The 18061-nt window shown below is 38.6% G+C and overlaps 1 protein-coding gene across 2 annotated transcripts in view; it reads left to right on the top strand.

The window, feature by feature from the left end:
- Positions 1 to 18061, top strand: part of LOC310905612 (uncharacterized protein) — a 724478-nt gene that overhangs the window by 464629 nt on the left and 241788 nt on the right. The window contains exons 11-13 of one of the 2 annotated variants that reach the window (XM_083852137.1): positions 852 to 918; positions 4252 to 5799; positions 5950 to 6024. In XM_083852137.1, the coding sequence (XP_083708263.1) occupies positions 5990 to 6024 (35 nt within the window). In that variant the 5' untranslated portion in view covers positions 852 to 918; positions 4252 to 5799; positions 5950 to 5989. Of the gene's footprint in view, positions 1 to 851; positions 919 to 4251; positions 5800 to 5949; positions 6025 to 16561; positions 16750 to 18061 lie in introns of both variants that reach the window. The other variant, XR_014589159.1, reaches the window with a different exon arrangement.

Raw genomic sequence — 18061 nt, 5'->3', positions numbered from 1 at the left:
TGTCTGAACCTGGAGACTGAACTGCCATGGAAAGGAGGGAGGACCTGCAAGACGGAGGTAGAAGGAGATTTTGGCTTAAAGCAGGCTGATGGTCAGTAATTAGTCCTAGCTGAGGAGCTTCCGATGCTGCCTTGCACTGGCCTTCGTCAGCCTTCCCTGTGATTGCAAGCTGATTTGAGATGTTTTCTACTTGCAGCCTTGGAAGTAGGCCTTTTTATAAAAAAACGGATTTTTTATGATTGTTTCCAACTAAAATGCATCATGTGCACACGCAGTCACATATTCTTTCTCAAGTGCAGAAAAGCCTGAGAGGTAAGGCCCAAAAGATGTGAGGGGCCCTTTTCAGGGAGCAGAGGGTTGGGAGAAAAGGACTGTTCCTGGCAGTGGTCTGAAGAAAGGAAGGTCTAAAACACCTTCACTTTGTGTTTTGTTTTGACTATCTGGGGATATTTTTCTTTAAAACATGGTATAAACCTGATGACATTATATATTTGTAATGAAGCAGGAAAGTGCTGGTAAGCGCGTACCTAGCAGCAGTCACTGTAACGCAGTGGAACCGATCTCATCTGAAATTGAATGCTTGAAGCCTGGGGATGCCAACACCTCCAGCTTCAAGGATAGAGGTGCTGGTCAAGAAGGACCAGTTCCCTAATCCAAAATTCATTGCAATTGTGGATGAATAATTATTTTCACTCTACTTGGGGAAAAAAGATAGCAGTTCACTGAATGTATTTTTTACTCTTTCCTGTCACCCCCCCAGTGAAGTTAACGTTTTTTCATTCACTGTTGGCAAAGATGAAAGTATCATTCATTAAACACACAATTAAATAAGTTTAGTTTAATTTTCACAGGTTTCTGAGAAGAGAGCCAGAAATCAAAACTGGATCCTGTCGCTCCTGATCAAGTCCTGATGGAAAGGTAAGAAATTTTTTTTTTTTTCCCCTAGAGTTTGGGCTTTGTCCCTTCTACACTTCAGTGCTGCTCACAGTTTTATTTCCAAAGCTTACCATGTCATCTTACAGACACGCTTTCCTAGAATTTGAATATCCATCCCTAATTTATTTATTTTTTCGTGTGTGTAAGGAAAAAGGAGTTCAATCAGCTATTTTAATTAGCAGAAACTGGAGAAAGTTCTCCATGTAGAAAAGATACTGTCACCCTTGTATTCAGTTACTAGTGCACAAATGACTTGGGGTGAGGCTAGTGAGAGCATTTATGGAAGACGATGCAAGGCTCACACACATTTTTACACAGCTCGGTTGGGAGTATTCAAATTGTGGTTTGTTCTGGGATTAGTGTCTGGTGTCAGGTTTGTACCACATGTGGGTTGAAACAGGCTGAGTGAGAATGGACTAATTCTAGATTGCTAGCTCCGTCAGTTTTTGCATTGTAATTTTACTTTATTTATTTTTATTTCTGGCTTATTAGCACAAATATTCCTGAGCACAATCCGTATCAGCTATTTATATTTATAAACCTATTCCTATTTGTTCCAGCAGTCTCAGCCAAGAACATCCCAGAATCGACATTTTAAAAATCCTTTTGTTTATGGGAAATTTTACACATTGGATTTTCCAAACACTCAACTGGGGAGTGATCACTGCAAACATCTGAGAATACTTTAGCTATCCTAATTCTCTCATGACGTCTTACTAATACACAGAGGGAACAACTGCTTGTTTTATAAACTAGTCTGCCAGGTTTCTTCAAAAGTTGTTACAGCCCCAAATATTCTAAGCAGACATTTGTATCTTAAATACATTTTGTTTTGCTTTTTCCCAGCAAAAGCTAATATTTTCCTTTCCTGGGATGTCTCAGGACTAGCTTTTTGAAACATATAAGGCCTGTTATGGGGGCAACTTAAATGGAGCACAGGCTTACTGCATGTCTTCTGCATAGGAGTGAATTTTGCCCTACTTCAGTCTCTCTTTAAGCATAAGTAGATATAAGCTGATCGCCACATTTGGAATTCTGCTTTGTCTTTTAGTTCTTGTTAAAATAAATGCTACTGAATTTTCAAAGTTCAGATGTTCATTAAAATGCATTCAGCACTGCCCCTGGGATCATACCTAAAGTATTTGTAGGTAAGCAGTATTAATATACAATTTGCAAAGCAATAACCTGTATCTCAAGTGAAAAAGAAGCACGGTGAAGCTAAGAGGTAAATGATAAATACTGATCAACAGGGACTGTGGAAAATCACTGTTGGAAAATGGTAAATCCCAAGGTCTTAGTTGTTTTGCTCTTACTTATTAACTTGTGTACAGAGTTTTGCTGTTTTCTGCTGGTGCCCTGGGGAAAAGGTCTTTGTCACTTTAGATCACAAAGTTTTCCAAATGTTCCTAACACATTATGTCCTGTTCACCCAGACTTACTAAAAATAAAGACATCTTTGGAAAACAATAGAGGCAATAAAGGAGAGGCTTCTGCCAATTATTATTGGCAATTATTGATGATAATAATAATGACTTGGTAGATGCTGCAGGAAAATAGCAACACGAGGTATTCATTCTTTTATTGCTTCATGGTATTCTGATACTGATCCCTTGAAATGCCTGGGAAAACAGGCAGGCTTTCTGGCACTACCAGTTTAGAGCAAGTCTTCCAAACCTCTTCATTACTCCTGGCAAGGACTCTGGTCCAGGAAAACAGAGAAGTTTTGGACTGTATGTAAATACCCACAGACTTAAAATTAAGCCCAGGTAAAAGTGCTTCCTGGAACTTTGGTTAGGGGACTCATTTTGATCAATGAATAAATCTCTGACTCCCAGCAGAGACGCTACAGTGCAGGAATGATGCCAGTGTTTCCAATCACAGTGCCTCTGCTGAAATAGTGATTGCTATCTGACCTGCCAAGGAAAAGGTGATGTGAGCCAGTGCCTTCAGAGAAACCATTGTTCTGATGTTACGGCATAGAGAAGTCGCTAGGACAAAGAATTGCTAAATATCACTACCCACCCTCTGAACAATATCACAGTGGATGGCTGGGAACCACCCTGACAGTAGGGAGCGAAATTTTATAGGGAATTCAGTTCTAAAAATGGACAAACAATTGAAATATAAGACAGCTATCTCACTGGATAAATAATGTAAACCATCCAGGCCAAATAGAAATAATTACAGTGACATCACTGGAAAAAAGAGCTGATGAAGAAAGTATGTAAAAATACCAACAGCAATTAAGGCAAGAGGCTTAAAGGCTGACTAATTGTCCAAAGACACTGAGTGCCATGTGTATTTCTTACAGAGGCAGTCTAAATATTCGGGGTAATTTAGTGGACAGAAATTTAATTTATATGCCGTAGGATTTTTTCCAAACTCTTATTTTCTAAGTAGTGAAAGTGGTTTAGATAATGCATTATCCATGTACAATTAAAACAGTAAAATTTTGATGCATTCATTTCAACTCTTATACTTTATTATTAATTGAAAATACTTAGACACTAAAGTTATGGTAGCCTTATGGTCTAAATTAGTACTAAGGGAGGTGAGAATTTCACGGGGAGATGTGTCAGTGTGACATCCCAAAATTTTAGGAGATAGCAAGAAGCTCCTCAGTACTTCAGCATGCTGTAACTTTGAGGGGAGAGTGATGAGTCAGGACTGGGAAGGAAATATTCTAGCGCTCCAAGCAGGTGGATGAACTGAAAACTGTGGTTGTAATGGATGGCACCAAGTTTGATGGGGTTTGCCTCTTTCTATTTGAAGGTTGGCATTTTGGGAAGGGATGGATCAGCAGGTCTTCTCTGTATGTCGTGCTCAGGTATTTACAGATGTGCTGTGTCTTACCAGCTGGCACCTGCATACAAATCGTGTTGTTTATTCTTCAAACATTTACACATGGGAGCAGTCTCACTGAAAACCAGGATTATGTATTTACTGTGAGCGAGAACGCCCGTGCCATTGGCCCTCTCTGTGAGCTGTATGCTCAGCACTTGCACTGATTTTAGGAAACTTATGGCTCAGATAGTAGTAGCTCTTAGCATTCCTCAGCCAAGTTCAATTGTTTGAACTATGGCATTGCCTGTGTGTTCAAAAGAATTGCCTTGGTGTATGTACAAATACTTGGTATTTGACCCCCAACCACAATTACTTTATTAATAATAATAAAAATATTAATAGTTGAGTATAATAACGCATGGGAAAAAAAAGAAAATAGTGCACACACAAGAAATAAAAGTATGCTGGTCAGTATTTTGGATAATAAGGGTGCTCAGAAATATTTCCACCTTACTTGCATTTGTCTCCTAGTTAAGAAAAGGAAATGAACTTCAAGAAAGTGGACCAAAATTCTTTTCCCAGCCACATTTCCTGGAAGAGAAGAACGAGCAGTATGTATAAAGTAGGGGACAAGCTACGAAGCCAGCCAAGCCCGCCTCCTGTGGATGGTTAATCCATAGCTATAAAATTATATTGTTCTATGTGTTAGTCTTAAATGACTTGTACATATGTCCATTGTTGTCAGCTTAGAAAGTATAGTTGCGAAACTTTGGTTCCAAGCATTTAAACATTTTGTCATATGAAATGAACCAAAAGGAGCCCAGTTTCTTCAGCAGTTGCATTAAACCCTAGAAGGCTAGGTTAGAAAAGAGCATCTTCTAAGCATTCTGCACAGGGAAGCTGCAGGAAAATGTTGTAAAACTGTTTAGCGCTTGCTGCTCTGTCTATTGTTTGGAAGGCCTGCTTGCTGCTTATAATGTCTGATCTGTGCATTGATGTTATTGCAGGCACTAAAATTCACTGCATAACCACCCACTGACTTAGATAAGCACCTACAGCCACCTTTCAGCAAATAATTTAAGTGCTTGGGCTGGGTTTTTTGTTTCTTTGTTTTTATTTTGTTTTTAAGGACAGGGGCTAAAATATATAATGAGTGTGAGTTCATGGAAATCAGGTGTTACATCTGAAAGGAGCTCTCCACTAATCCAGGCTTTGAACAGTGAGCCATGTTACCAGTAAGGTCTGCTGGAGAGGCGAGAGGGCAGAGCCCCTATCGTTTATACAGAGCAGGTGACTTACCTTTGTTTTAGTTTTTTCTCCCACAGCTGATTTTGTTTTTCTTTTGTAGAGTTCTGTCCTTTGTACCAATTTGTCTTTGTGGGAGCAGAGAGTCAGAGAGTCCCTTCAGGAGAAAACACTGCCAGAGTTAAAATATTGCAGGGGGGAAGCTTGAGTTTTAGATGGGAGCTCTGTGAATTGTCAGGCTTTAGCTCCAGGTGAAGTTAAATGTAGTTTGCAGCATGTGTTTCCCTCCTATGGACGTCCCCCCATGGGAAGTATCCTCTCCTGGCACCTCCAGGAGCTGTGCTGCAGAAGAGAAGACCTGAGGGTGCAGCGCATGGTTCTTCCCACGTCGCCTGAGCTTTGTGCTTAGGCTGTCTTTATGCACACTGTAATTCTGCTAGCCATGTCCTTAGGAAGTGGAATACTAAAATTGCTGTGTAGTCACATAATTAAATCACCTGGCTGGAAGAAGAGGCAATGCAAGTGGCACGAGACATGCTACACATGTGTGGCTGGCTGCTAGCCGCCTTCTCAGGGTAATTCGTCCATCTGGGAAGCTTCTGGCTTCAGGTGATGCCTAGCAGGTGGCTGCGATCTGCTCTTTCACACCTGCAGCCTCTTTCTAATGTTCTAGAGGTTTTAAGGAGCCATCAGCAGTTTTACTCCTTTGCACCAGCTGCAAGGTGTTGTGTTAGGAGAAGCAGCAAAGAGTTGCAGCTATGTTTAGGCTCCCTGCCTGCTTTTGAGGGGCTTATATGGACTTCAGGTCTGGGAAGATTCTGGATGTAATAACTGGTGAGTGATAAAGAGGCGTTGCTTGCTTACATGGTATTCAGTGTGTTCCTGTACACAGCATTAAGGTAGCAGATCACAATGTTGGAAGGTTACTTTGGAAAGGCAAAGAGACTGCATTTTGCCTTTCAACTTTGTTTCTGACCTTATTAGGAAGCAGTAGAGAGAGAATGGTATTAAAAAGAAGAGGACCATGACGATGCGGTTCAAAAGAACTCTAATGTTCCTGTATGTATTGTTTCATCCCCTGTTTGAAAGGTTTAGTACTAGAACTAGAAGGTGTTGTGGAAAAGTCTGTTGGGAAGCAGCCTTGTTCCCAAGTCTGTGATCTTAGAGACAGATAAAAGGCAAATCTGAGGCACACTGATCACATAGTAACAATTAGTGGGTGAGGAAAAAGGTGTTGTGGTTAAGGTTTATTTTTAATTTCAAATCTGGAGTATTAGGCTGACTTCATAAACTCTTTTGGTGAAGAAAACCTTGATTTTTTGTTTCTTTAATGTATGTATCTGATTCTCTAACCTTGTAATGGGGCATATAGTAATATATCAGTCACATTAGTAAGTATGTGCTTATAGATAAGGCTGGTGGCTGCAGTGGCATGGCTAGCTCGGTTGTTGGGAGAGGTGAGTAGTCAAAAGTAATGGCAGAAAGCACCTCCAAAATGTGAGTTTCAACCTTAGTAACTGGCTCAGGTATTGGTGAGCTAGTATTGCTTCCAGGCTGGTTGTGATGAGCCTCATTTAACTTTTAAATAGCAAATAACTTTGTGTTGTAATCGATCTCTTGCCAGCCTTGTCTTTTCATCTGTGTGTCCGCAGCCCTCAGCACAAAGAAATTTGAGGCCTGCCTGAAAGTCGTTTCATGTACCACATGGCGGGCAATAACACGGGAGGCCTCCATCTCTCTAAACGAAAACTGATTCTTTAGTAAGAGCGCAGAGGTTCCGCATCTGTAGGTTGTGCTCAAGCCATGTGCATGCAGAGCAGCTCCTCTGGTGTGCAAATCCTCCCCCCTCTGAAAACAAAATAAAATACTGCCTTTATGTAAATATTTCAAGAGAATGCCCATGCTCAAACATAATAGCTAATACATGAATTGTTCTTAAGTTAGTGGTGTGTATGTATATATACAGTTTAGTATTTAAGCTGTTGTAAGGAACCCTTTCTGGAGGACAGTGTAACTTCCTTTTATTTTTTTCCCCCTCATTTTATTCTGAAGGGTCTTGTTCTGTCACTTGGAGGCATATTGCTGAGCAAAATCAGTAACTGCTCTGGCACTTCCAGCTCATCTATTTACCTGCGTTGCACAGAGACTGAGGAATTGAAAAATGCCTGGTGCATATGTTTTCTCCACTGAAACCAGAAACAGTTCAGCAACTTCACTCTGTTTTGGTTTGTAATTTATTGACATAAATTCTTAACATCATGCTGGTTTCTGAAAAGACATTTCGGTTTAACAAAATGTAGATAATTGCTTTGATGTACTGGATTAGAAGAACTGTTTCACTTGTTTAAATAGTGATGACATTTTTTTGCAATAATATTGTCTTTATTCATACACACATAATGGTTTGTTTCATTGATTCTAACTTCAAAAAAAATAGATGGCTAAAAAAATAGAATAGCTGGCAATGTAGGGGTGATAATTTAGAGATAGTCAGCTGATACGATTTAGTTCACATTATTCACTTAAGGAATAAAAAATGAATATTAGAAAAACATACTAAAACCTAAAGCATCCTCATTTTGCTGCTGCTTTTGGCATATTTGCCAAGGGACACAACAGTGATGTTAGGGAAAGAAAATGGTTTCTGGCTTGAGATTGTACTAGATAGAGTTCTTGGCTGAATTAAAAGTGATTCCAGAAATCGTGCTTTCACACTTGCCTTGTACTTGCGTTCAAATGCAGGGGCAGATGTACTATTACTTCCCAGCATCGTTGCTTTTATTTGGAGCTGGTGTTTTGGGGTTAGTCTGTGTGTCCGCAGCACTGAGTTGGTAGGGTTTGGGGTTTTTTTCTCATATATAAGAAATATATATACTTTAAAGAAAAATATATCTGTTTTTGTGCTTAAACATAGGTCTTTTCATGTGGAAACAATTGTATGCAGAAAATTGCTGGAGCAATTTTGGAGGCCATTTTTAATTTAAAAATTTGCCCGTGCACAGTGCACCCTTGTTTCTTCCTAAAACATATTTTAACAGTCAAGTAATATAAATTCTTTAAAAATTGAGCTTTGTGAGGGAAATACTGATACAATCTTAACTGCTTGCATAGCAACTTGACAAACAGTCCCACCCGTGCATTCGTGCTGACTTTTCATTTCTTTTGTTTTTCCCTCAGCTGCAATTGGCTTTTTTTGATGGTTACTCTTTTTGCCATTGACTATTCATGCGCTGACAAGAAAATTCTCTACTGTTTCCTTTTACAGCAGGTTTTTGTGAGACTTAAGCCCTGAACCGGTTATGTTGATGTGGGAACACTTGATTCATTTGGTCAAAATTGATAGTTACTTTGCGATTTCAGGAATTTTGTAAATTAATTTAAAAATTCTTCTTTCACACTTAATGCCTTTTCTTATCCAAATGCTTTTCCTGTCACATTCATCAATTTTTATGATACACTGTAAATTGTTCTCCAGTCTTTTGTGGTGATTTAGATGATTTATCTATTAACAAAATTGTAATACAAGAATACAATAATTTTCTGCTACGTGCCATAAAGTTTTCAAGTAATAGCACTTCTGTCAAAGATGCTATGACATCCTAGGAAACAGTTTAGGTGGATATTTTTCCGCTATTGCCTATGGTGTTTCAGGAGATTTTCAGTGAAGTAAAGCCTCTAATTAAGCATGGGAAGCAGCTTAGTATCTTCTAGAATTATTTAATCTTAAAGCCAAAATTAACTAAATTATTTCCAAGGCTTGGTAATTAGAATCTTGCTCATGATTTTAAATACATATTTCCTTCTTGGGTGCACAACTGATACTCGGTGCTTCATTCATTACTAACTGCATGGTTAACCTCAATGTATGCACAGGCAAATTCAATTTTGCTGCAGTAATTAGTATGCATTTTGGGGGGGGGAAAGAAGTAGCTTGCATAGCAAGCTTTGCTACTGTCTTACATATTATGCATGTATTACAAAGAACAAATCACAGATGTAAATAGATCCATTAGCAATATAGATTGTTTTATTTCTGTAAAGGTCGTTAACTGCACTATAATAATTTGAAGAGGGAGGAAGAGACAAAGAACGACATTAGAAGTTCAGGCAATGCAATGTGAAGCTGGAAGTGAAGGAAAATGGAATTCATGTTTTTAGGAATTGTTCAGACATTGCATAGCCTATGAAACTCATTGCCACGTGGTTTTGCAGAAACCAAGAGACCTGGGGTAGAAAACAAATTAGACATCAAGTGAGTTAGTAAACAGAGCTAAGAAATAGCACCTACAGAGGTTCTAAGGAAATAAATACTGGGGATGGTTTGTATATACATATATATATATTTACATATATATATATACATACAGATTCTTAATTTAAAGACAACGTGTTACTGTCAAAAAAACAACTAGTGATTTATTACAGCTAAACTTAAATTAGTCTTTTTTTTAATTTGGTGAAAAAAGGTGCCTTTTTATTGATTAGTGATTTTGGTTTAGGGATCCTTAAGGAAGGCAGAGGTCACAGACAGTTACAGAATATAAATTCAGACAGAAACAGGCATCTATAGAAAAATATAAGGATATTAACATAATACCTAGAGTTTTAGAAGTCATTGTAGGATTCACTCTGCCTAGCAAAGGCAGCTTTTAACTGGTGAGGTGTGTAAAAAGACTTTCCTTGTATGCAAGTTTTTCTGTAGCTGCATAATGCATTTCTTCCCCACTTCGGTCCGAAACAGTCAGCAGTGGCCCTGGTTAGAAACTAGACAGCCAACCGCTCATCTGGCCCCCAGGAACAATTCCCAATCTGCTGACTTGACCCTTACTCAGCTGATCTCCTGACACCTGGGGGATTGCATTCCCATTTTTCCAGTGAAATAATACAGTGGGATGTTTTGGGGCAGGAGGAAGGCTGGCGGTGTGTGTTCCATCTTTGCCGAGCTGGGGCAGTGATGGTTGAGGTCCTGGGGCTGTGCAATCGTTCCTGTCAGTGTTTGCTGATGGCTGGACAGGGACTTTTGAAGATAACTCTCTCTGGTAATAATTTAGCCCTGGTTAAAGACGTTCTATCTCCCCGCCATTGTTCCTCAGGGTTTGGAAATAAGTTATGCTGGGTTCAAAATCAATAGATAGTCATTTTATGGTCATTTGTGACTTCATAAGGCTACGGTTAAAGAACTCATTAAGAATCACTTAGATTTACATGGCCTTGTCTCTCCTTGACCTGAAAGCTGTATAACAGGATGCTTGAAGTTCTTGTTTACGGTAGCAAGATGTGATGTTCCCTTCATCTAGCAGTGACTCTTCAGAGAGCAGTCTGTATCTGAAAAAGAAATAGTGTGTAAAAAGATGTGATTAATCACTACATGTTTGTTCATGCCTTCAACACTATCTTTCTTTCTGGGAATATATTAGCCATGAATAATTTTTAACATCAGAGGATACAATCAATGAGGGTTTTGACTGACTAAGGATTTCTAGGTTTTCCCTATGAAAAAGTTGACATTCATTAAGGCTAATCAAAAAATAAAAAATAAAATTCAATACAACAGTTTTTACTTGATTTAAAAAAGAGTTGTTAAACCACAAAAGGAAAATGTTTCATGGAAACATGCCGATGCTGATGAAATCTTTACATGAAAAAGTCCAAATGAATCATTAGCGCACTAATCTCACTTCAGGAATGTTGAATGCATCACTTTGTTTTCTGATGTCTTTCACATGTATACAATCTGAAGTAAACTTAATGCATTTATGTCATATACAGGGGAAAGCATATAATGGTACTAAATTGATTGTTTTGTCACATAGAAAATTCCTTGTTGTATTTATTTAGAAAAATAAAAACCAACTCCCACACTTCCCTAAGAATTCAGATTCTAGATTGCTACCAGTGCTGTGGCAGCTGTATGAAAGGGAGCATTTTACATTCCGTAAATAAATTCCAGGATACTATCTTAATTTTTATGATACTGTCAAGTGACAAAAAGGTGCAATTTTTCTATTCCCCTAATGACAGCATAGGTCTGAAGGGGAAGCTCTGCTCTTATGTTCTGTGTAGTTGTTTCTGAATACTGAGCTGAAGGGATAAAGAAGCTGGTTTGTGCAGACCCTTGTTGCTGATAATATTTATTCAATACTTATTCAAGCAGGTAGAGTGAAGCTTCTGCCTTATCAGTGTCTGCTGTTTTCTCAGTTTTTTTCTATTCCACAGAAATCAGGAGAACCAGACAAGCCTCTCTGTATAGAGCTGTTAGAGAACTTCCAATAGGAAAATGTCTGTGTACTCCTGCTGTTGCACACAAGAAATCATTACTCCTATGCTCTCATCTTCCTGCTCCATTTGTATATAACACCCACCAATTCTCCCTTTCCATCTCCTTTCCTCTCACATCTCCATATGCTTCTCAGTTGAAAAAGACTTCTCAGTTAATCTATGAAATGTGTACACTGCTCCCTCCTTCAAAGAAATTCCTTAGAAACCAACCATATTTCAATTATAGTGATTCCATACTTCTATTTCTCTGCATTGTGAGCTATAAAGAGAATTATTTTAAGAAATGATGCAGCAGTGGAAAAGGCAGTGCAACCTTAAGATGCATTAGGAGTGGTATTTCCAGAGGAAATGGTGGTGCTATCATAGACCGATACAACTTTAGAAATATCGTGTAGTGTTGGTCACCTACGGACAGGAATGTTCTGTAAAACTGGAACAGATGTAGAGAAGGGTCATAAGGATTATTAAGGCAATGCAAAACCTATTTTATGAGAAGAAACGAAAGGCTTTTACGTGTTCTAGCACAGCAAAATAAAAGCTGAGGGCTTATGGTTTCCGTCTAGCATATAACGTTTGGAGATGCACAGAAAAGTATCTAAACTCTCTGACAATGCAGAGAGAAACAGTTCTTGAATAGACTTAAACCTTTTTTTTTTTCCTTTACACTGAAACCAACTAGGGTCTTAATGAGAATATAGGGAGAGAAAAGTTCTGTGTGCTTTCATGGAAGCTATGTGAAGTGCAAGGAGACCAGAATGTGCACCATAGGAAAACCTTTTCTATGAGCCCCACAGCATTGTAAGTTTTCTCCATTAATAATTTAAGCCTTCTACTTTATATCTCACACATCTGCTATAAAACATTTAGCCTCACGCTCAGACATTCCTTACTCTTCCACATACTTCCTGTGTGATATTAGGTAGGTCACCATGTCCTTCTGTCTTCCATGTGTACAATGCGCGTATTAGTATTCCTCACCTCAAAGGGATGCTGGAAGGATAAATATAGTAATGGCTGTGTTGGCAGAGGCCAGTAAATATTTTATCATAGGCAAGGAATCTCTTTGCATTCATATAATTTCTCTGTTGCACAGTATTGTTTCCATCAGAAAGCCTATATAAAGCACATAATAATAATGAAATGTTTGGTTATTTTGCTTACAGATAGTTGCACGTCTGTATTCCTGGTTTTGATGATATAGAATGTAAAATTATTCCAAGTTTGTTCTGGGCTCCCCCAAACAAGCCTGACGTGGGTGTGCTGGGATGAGTCCAGTAGAGGGCCAAAGAGGTTGGGGCAGCTGAGCCAGCTGGGGTGGCTTGGGGGACCTTAGCAGTGTGCATAAATATCTGATGGGGGAGCAAAGATGGAGGCAGGCTCTTCTCAGTGATGCTCTGTGATGGGACAAGAGGCAACAGGCACAAACTGAAATCAAAGAAGTAATGTTTAAACTAAAGGAAAAGCTTTTTCATCATGCGGTGGCTGAACACCGGAGGAAGCTGCCCATGGAGGCCGTAGAGCCTCCACCACTGGAGCAAGTGAATCTTTTATATATTTTGTATGTGCCCTTAAATATAGTAGGAAAGAAACCTGAGATTTGATCATTCTTAATAGTTCTCTGCTACCTAAGTGCATGGCAGCTTGAGCAAGGTATGAATGGGGAGTTTCTTACCCCAGTGTCACTTGGACTTTTGCCATTGACTTCTGTGCAGTCAGGATTTCAGGGTAAATGATTCAAAGTGGAGAGCCACTGTTGTTCTTAGAGCTGCTGTTTTCTTTTCATTCTGAATCAGTATTGATTTACTTCTCAAAAGGGAAGGCTTAAATCTGTATACTTTAGAAGTATATAATGACGCTTTTGTTTTATGCTTTTTAAAGCAAAAAGAAATGTACATCCTGTAACAGAGATCTGGCAAGAAGAAAACTTGTGGCTTCTACATCAATTTTATAAAATAAATGTAAACCCTTCCTATGAACAATGGGGGATTAAGTTTGTGTCTGAGTTTAAATTTTCTGTAGTGACAACCCGTAACTCCAAAGTAGCAGACTTTTTCCCAGTACAAATATCTAAGTTGTTGCACAAAATGAAAGCTGTACTGTTCTAAATCCCAGAAGGAATATTTTATTTTTTTTCATTCCATTAATGTAATTTTCCCTGAAATAATAGAAACCTAGTCAGAAAACAGGGATGGTGGTTCCTTGAGGGAACCTTTTATCTTGGCATTTGCTTATGGGGTGAACATGCACCTGCATCTGAGAGATGAGCCATGCTGAGATGTGCTGCTATAGATCTAGTCATGGATTTTCAGTTTATAGTTCTGGAAGCGTTTTCTTTTTTGAAAAATTTTGAAGCATTTTGTTAAGGCAAGATTCACTTTTTTAATCAACTGAACTGTCTAGAAAAGAACAACATCAAGATCTGTCCCAGAGGGACTCCTTCCCGGACAGAGCTTTTTGTTCCATGATGAGAGACAGAATCAGAGCTGTCCAAATAATAAGAACCAGATTGCTGAAGTGGTTTATGAGGGGAGACTCAAATTTGATTTATTGCTTATTGTAGGGTCTGATTATCTGTTGTTGTGAATTTTCATGTGGCCGCTGGTATACGTCAAAATGTTGTGAAAGTTTAATAAAAGTTTGAAGTTGAAGTGCATTTACATTATTTATTGTTCTACTCCGCTTCTGTTTAAAAAATAATAATGTGCTACCCAGTCAGCTGAAAGTCTATCCAGTAACTAATCGAATGCCATTAATGGCAAAACATGAAAATAGAAGATGAAATAATTCTTTCTGGGAATAGCTTTAGACTAATTTTAATTAGTTGGATAAGATCTGTAAATTACAAACACATTTACAGAAATTCAAAGCTGTTTTATGAGATGTTTGTAATAGATTGCAGAGAGTTTGGTTTTGACTCCTCAAAAAGCATTATGTAGCCAACTCCAATTAATTTATGTTAGCTAGTTATATCTCTTACAAAATACAGTGCGCACCAGTAATATGTGCTGTTCTTGTCACACATTTTCATGCCAACCACAACAGGGCTTATTCAGAACCAGCTGTTAGTCCTTATAAAATGTATTGTCCTGTAAGGCTAGTTGATAGGGGAGTAAGACACAAAGAAAGACAAATGCTCGTAATATAAAATTAAGGTGCATGTGTTGTCAGACTGGGCAGTGGCTCCAAAATACTCTTACTTGGTCTGTCAATGCACTATGCTGCCATGCATGATGGCACTTCTCTTGGGAAGGTAACTTCATGATCCTTGCAACAATAATCAAAGAGCATTTCTGTGACCCAATTTGCATTCACCGCTTTAGAAGTGATTTCACTGTTAGTTTATTCAGTCTGAGTCATGCTCCTTCTGGTATCTCTAGTGCATTATAAACTTGCAATAGTGAAAATGATGGTGATTTAAGATTCAGTGTATTTGTGTTTTTGTTTTTAACCAGCAAAAGCAAAATATAGTAGCATGATTCCCCTTTATATGCTTGTTTAGATTGCTGTCATACAGCAGAAAATTAACCAGAATATCAAAGTCATTTCTCAGATTGTCAGTACTGAGTTTTGGAAACATGGGGGGTGAGGCTCATGGAGCTGCAGATGTTTTATACAATTTGGGAAGGATTTTGTGGAATATTTTTTTTTTACAGTAGGAGGAAAGGGCTTAGAACAAAAGACCAAACTAAAGAAGTGGACAGACAATGGGATAGCAAGTGAATGCAGAGTACTGGAGGGAAGAAAGAAGCCTGTCACTGTTCTTTATACTCTGCTAAATTAACTGTGTTAATTCTGGCAAGGGAATCCACTATCAGATTAGACACCTCAGTATGACCTTCTCAATGTGCAGCTACAGATTAAAAACAACAACAACAAAATTGTGAAGTTGCAAGAGGAATAGGTAACAAAAAACAGTAATGCCACATGCAGTATTGTCTGAATTGCTGTGTACTGGTGCTGATCACAGGCTCTCAAAATTACTGAAAGGGATGTTGAAAAAGTTGGGAAAACAAAAGGTTGGAGTGGGACTGCAGCTAAATGGCAAAGGTTGGATGGTTTGTCTTAGAAGCGGTGACCTCTTTACCGGAGTCTGGAGGGCTTGGCAGCAGCTGCCCTTCTTGTGCCAGATCAGGTCTAAGGTCTGTTACTGTTACTTATACCATCAGGAGAAAAATGTTATGGTTCAAAGGCCATGCTCTAAAGTTTTAGGTCCGTTGGATTCACCACTCTTAAATCTAAGAGTCAGCTTTATTATTTTAACTAGTTTACAAGGAGACAATATATGTGACTGTATATATTGTCCAGGTGAGTTGTGTTTTTCACCAATAAGCTAGCTCTTCTGGCATGTTGAATGCATGGAAAAAAAAAGTTTATTGGAAATTATTGTATTTGAAAAGGCCTTAGCTATTCCCCAGAAAGAAGAGCAGTGAACACAGGGTCAATTTACAACCTGACCTGAAAACACAAAGTTGATAATCGGCCATCATTGCTTATTGTATCTATGATCTGATTTGTTGAGATGCTCAATAAATCCACTATTAGGAGAAAAAGTGCTTACATGCATTTTCTTCCTTTTAAAAAAAAATAAAATTAAACAACAAAATAAAAGATTGATTGACAAGACATCAATAAAGCTTTGAGCATACACTGCTGACCTTTTTTTCTTTGCACTGCAATCTGTGTTTATTAGAATTCAGCTCCTATAAATAGGTTTCTGTGGATAAAAAAGCAAGCAGCTTCTTAGGAGTTTTGTTCAATAAACTTCTGTGAAAAATTCTAAAGACTTAATACATGGCTTTCAATTTAATTCATTCTGTCTTCTCTTCTTAAAAATAAGATATAAGTGGGGATGAAATGGGTTTAGCTGGTGGAGTGTTTTTTCTAAAGCTGTATTCTTAAAACTCACCTTTCCTTTTTAATGTCTGCTACAGCAGTTCATTCGGAACAGACAGGATATATATCATCTCATGCTGGTACTGTAGGTGACTTCTTCTCTTTAAATAAAAACATATTATAAATCTGTGCTGCACTTGAGTGTTGTAAGTGCTCAGGTTAGTGACTTCAAAAGTAGAGCTGAAATGAGGCTTTGGCAGGCACTAAAAAATACTTGACCAAGTCCTCAGACCCTATTTTCTATTTGATTTTCCTGAGCAGAAAATCTCTTCAGAGCCTTTCAAAACAGTAAAGGTAGTATAGCAGTGATGTCAAGTCTTTTAATTTTATTGCAAGCCTCCCAATATTCCTGTAGTAAGTCTTTTTGTTCTTAAAGTCCTACCTCTTGGAGTCTTCTGAAAATTTATTTCGTTCTGTGTTGCAGAAGTAAATGTGTAGCTGATGTTGCTGTGAGAGAAAGTGAAATGAAAGGAAGGGACTAAGTTTGAAGCCTGGTCAACGAAGTCCCTGGGCAGGAGCTCGGAATGTCCTTATCTTCTTGGGTACGTTTTACTGAGACTGAGTCTTCCAGTGCTGGCAGGTGAAGATACCTTTGTCTTGGTCTCAGAGTAGGTATGCATTTTTCTGCAACAGTTTCATGATGGGGGGGAAAAAAAGCCAGTGTTATCAGATTATTGTCCCACAGTTTCCTTCTTCCTTAGAATCCCTGAAAAACAAAGTTGCTTGTGTTTAACACCGTTACCTTCTTCTGATGTGCTAATTCTGGCTCAAGCAGCTTCCCCCAAATTAATCATGCTAATCCCCATTAAGTTAGGCTATCTCCTCCCCTCTCCTCCTTTGGGGGGGGGGGGGGAGGGGGGCAGAGGGGGGTTCTTTGTGGTGTTTTTTGTTTGCTTTTAACAGAATTCTCTCTCCATTGTTTGATCGGAAGGTCATTTCACCAGTTACTGGCTGTTTTAGCAGAGTACAAAAGAAGGAAAAACTTGCTGTTATTGTAGCACATCCCACAAAGAGCATCTGCAGGACACCTGGGCTGGTCCCATGTAGCATGGAAACACTCCCAGAGTGCTTAAGCTCCTAGGTACCTGGACAGCTGGGCTCTTGGCACATGCTGTCATTGAAAATCAGAGGGCACTCTGTTTCAGATAGTAGGTGAGGGCTGCATTGGCTATTTGTATTGATCTAAGTCATATATAAATGGTAATCGATCCTCTACCTCTGTTTCTATCTCATCTAAATAGAGTTAAAAATACTAAATCAACTTTGGCCTGTACTTCTTGGATTGGATGTACTGTATATACAAGAGGCTTTGCCTTAATTCATCTCTGGCTGTATTAAACCCTTCAGCTTCTGGGACAAAAACACTAGATTTGATTATTCCTCTCACAACTTTAAGTATGCTGGAGCACGATTAGGGAAAGGTTGCACCATAAACCAAGTAATATCACTTCTGTAAACCAAAAGGTGCGAGGGCATATAGCACTCTGCAAAGAAGATACAAAGCAGAGAGAGCCTGCATTTTGTCTGCCCTTAGATCTACAGGGAAAAAAAGTAGCATGTTTTAAGTGATTTCATCAAATGCGGGAAATTCATAAGGTTTCCTGCTAATGTGAAGATGCTACAAAATAAGTCTTTTTAGAAGTGCTCTGTATTTGTAATGGACATCATATCCTACAAATCATTCCCATTTCTGCACAGCGTTTAACAGCTATCCTCCAGTCAAATTTTATCTATTAACTGTAACACTTTAGGGACATGCAGACGTTACTTTCAAATGAGAGGACCATATAGAACTCGAATTCTGCTTATTCAGTAATAATTTGTTTTGCAAACTCTGATCATTGGGATTATTATTAATTACCATGCTATCCAGCTGCACTGGAAAAAAGGTTTCTGATATAACTGAGCACGTTAAAAATACTGG

Source organism: Anser anser (genome assembly GCF_964211835.1).
Source record: "Anser anser genome assembly, chromosome: 11".
NCBI lineage: Eukaryota > Metazoa > Chordata > Aves > Anseriformes > Anatidae > Anser > Anser anser.
Note: the sequence above shows the minus strand (reverse complement) of the source record. Positions and strands in the feature narration are given on the sequence as shown.